Genomic DNA, 2,433 nt, shown 5'->3' on the forward strand with positions numbered 1-2,433 from the left:
TCAGTGTCCTTGGAGCAGCCAGCGCATATGTAGTTCGTGAAATCATTGGCCTGCTGGAAGGCGCGATGTACTAATATGGTTTGTAGCCCTCGTAAGAAGCTTTGGACGTGCCACTCGCCTAAGAGAAGCACACACAAAGAGAATTAAGCCACAAAGACGAAGTTGGGCCCGCGGGCAGGGTGGTGTTTGGGAGCGCGGTGTTCCGGTTCCCCGGGAGCTGCCCGCGGGCCGGTGCGGTGCCGTACGCGCTGCCTGCCAGGCCCAGCCGTCTGAGCCCGGGGACAGTGACAGCACCGGCTTGAAATGCTGCAGTCGGCTTAGGTAGGCTGGGATTCTTAACCTCGTTGCAGGCAGGTTGGTTTTTCTTTTTCTCTCCTTTTTTTTCTGGTTTCACTGAATTAATTTAGCCCAGTTATTTTTAGGACATTCCTATGCTCCCGATTTGCACAGCCGTGGTGAGCCGGTTTCCTGTCTGCTGTTGCTTCCATTGTTCAGACTTCTCTCCCCGAGGGCAGCTGCTGGTTGGTGAAATACCAAACTCCCTGCACTTTCCACTGTTGTTCTTGCCACCTCCGAAATAAATGCGTGTGAAAAACGCTGACGTAGTTTCTAGGTATGCATGTGTAGGGCTTTGTGTGTGTGCGAGAGAAGGGGAAAGATCTGCTTTGAGGATTGCGAGTTCTGGGCTGAAACAATGGAAACAATGAAAGGTGACAGGCGGGAGGGGAGAACTTTTGAGGGGGGCCATGGGCCTGGGGTTTGCGTGGCAGAAATTAAAAGGTGCGGAGACAAAGACAGAAACTTTTTAAAAGATGTTAGGGATAGGCTGCCTTTGTTTTATTAAAGGTTGGGCTTGTAGTTATTTGTGACCTCCTGGTATTTGAGGCTCATTCAAGAAGTTTCAAAGAGTGACTTTGTTACAGATTCCTTGCTTGCGCTTCTAGAAGAATCGCATTTAAAGAAAAGAAAAGTATAGCACAGCCAAGTCTGTCCACTTTAGAAGTGATAGAGCGCAAGCTGTGAAATGCAGAGGAAAACAAATAAGTTGGTTCCTCAATTATGAAACTTATTCAGAGGAAAAAGGTGGGTTTTTTTTTACTGTGGTAACTCCCTTCTGCATCCTTGTAGTTCTTGGTTACTTATGAATAATTTTAATTTATTTTTGTTGTTGGTTTTTAAATTCACATTAAATTTTAGTTAGGCTTTTTTTTTGTGTGTGTGTTTTTTTGTTTTTTTTTTTTCAGCTAACATGCTGTGGATTAAAATCCCGAGGACTTTTCTGTGGATAGTTTAATTTACAAATAATAAGGTGATAGCAATCACACTGAACGTATTCAGCTTGTTAATTAGCTGATTTAGAATACAGTCTCACAAAGACACAGGCATGTGTTCAAGTTCATACATGTGAGGAATCCTGCCGAACTTGGTTACAACAGGATCTGGGCCTTAGATGGGAAGTGGTTCTGTTTATCTGTGCTCATAAAAAAAATCCAGTGTAAGAAAATCAGAAAACCCTAAGGGAGTGGGGTGGGCGGTTTTCCATAGGGTGATTTTTGTCCATCCCCTCTCTGGAGGGCAGAGATTGTTCCTTGTGGTATACTTTGTCCTGTTTTGAATAACAATTGGCTTCTGCCACTTCCTCTGTGAAGCTCTTCCTCGACACAATGGGATAGTTGTGGTTCTTTTCCTGATAGCCTACATTTTTAATTTGCTTAACTTCCATTTCATTTGTGTTAGCCTCTCTAAATATTTTGTCCTCCCCCTCAAAGTGTTTCAGCATGTCTTCTTAAGTAGCAGTAGTTTATAGTCATCCCTGTACTTGTACTCAAGTTGTTTCAAGCTGTTAACGTGTGATGTTGAGCCTAGACTGGAGATCCTAGGTGTAATCTTCCCTGAGCTGATTAGGGGAGGACCTGTAAAGTCTTTGGGCTGTGATACAGTGCAACAGTGTGTTCAGTCATCTATATGACTTCAGATGGGGAGCCAGGAGGATAAAGTAATTTATAAAGAAGGGATGTTGATCATGTAGTTCTTGAGTCATTAATAACGTGGACTGCTCGTCTTAAGTGGCGATGGTGGGAGTGGAGAACTGGGATTTTGTATTGTTTCTCGGACCTCTCTGCAAAGTGAACTTGTTCTGCTTTAATTTAGTTCTGTGACAGCAGTTTTTCTGTTTAGGTTAAATGTGTTTAGGAGGAGACATTAAACAATCTGGCGCTAGCCTGCTTTTAAGACAAAATAAATTAGTAGGTCAGCTGGAGCTACTTGTTGTGTCCACAATCCTTTATTCTGGGTGTAAATAACAATAAGCCAGTGGTCCAGTTGTGGAGCCTAGCCAGAAAGCCTTTTCAGTTGGGCCCTGTTAAAACAGGAAACCAGCAGCGAATAGCCTGATTACTAACAAGACGGAAAAACAAAGCAGGGTTGTAATCA

General features: G+C 43.6%; 1 protein-coding gene across 1 annotated transcript in view; it reads left to right on the forward strand.

Annotated features, from left to right (window-relative positions):
• The first annotated feature begins 694 nt into the window (after positions 1–694).
• The window catches only part of TGIF1 (TGFB induced factor homeobox 1), a 7,439-nt gene continuing 5,700 nt past the window's right edge, over positions 695–2,433 (forward strand). The window contains exon 1 of the mRNA XM_010170550.2: positions 695–710. Coding sequence (XP_010168852.1) covers positions 695–710 — 16 coding nt within the window. The remainder of the gene's footprint in view (positions 711–2,433) is intronic.

Source organism: Antrostomus carolinensis, unplaced genomic scaffold (assembly GCF_000700745.2).
Source record: "Antrostomus carolinensis isolate BGI_N321 unplaced genomic scaffold, ASM70074v2 scaffold42926, whole genome shotgun sequence".
NCBI classification, from domain to species: Eukaryota; Metazoa; Chordata; class Aves; order Caprimulgiformes; family Caprimulgidae; genus Antrostomus; species Antrostomus carolinensis.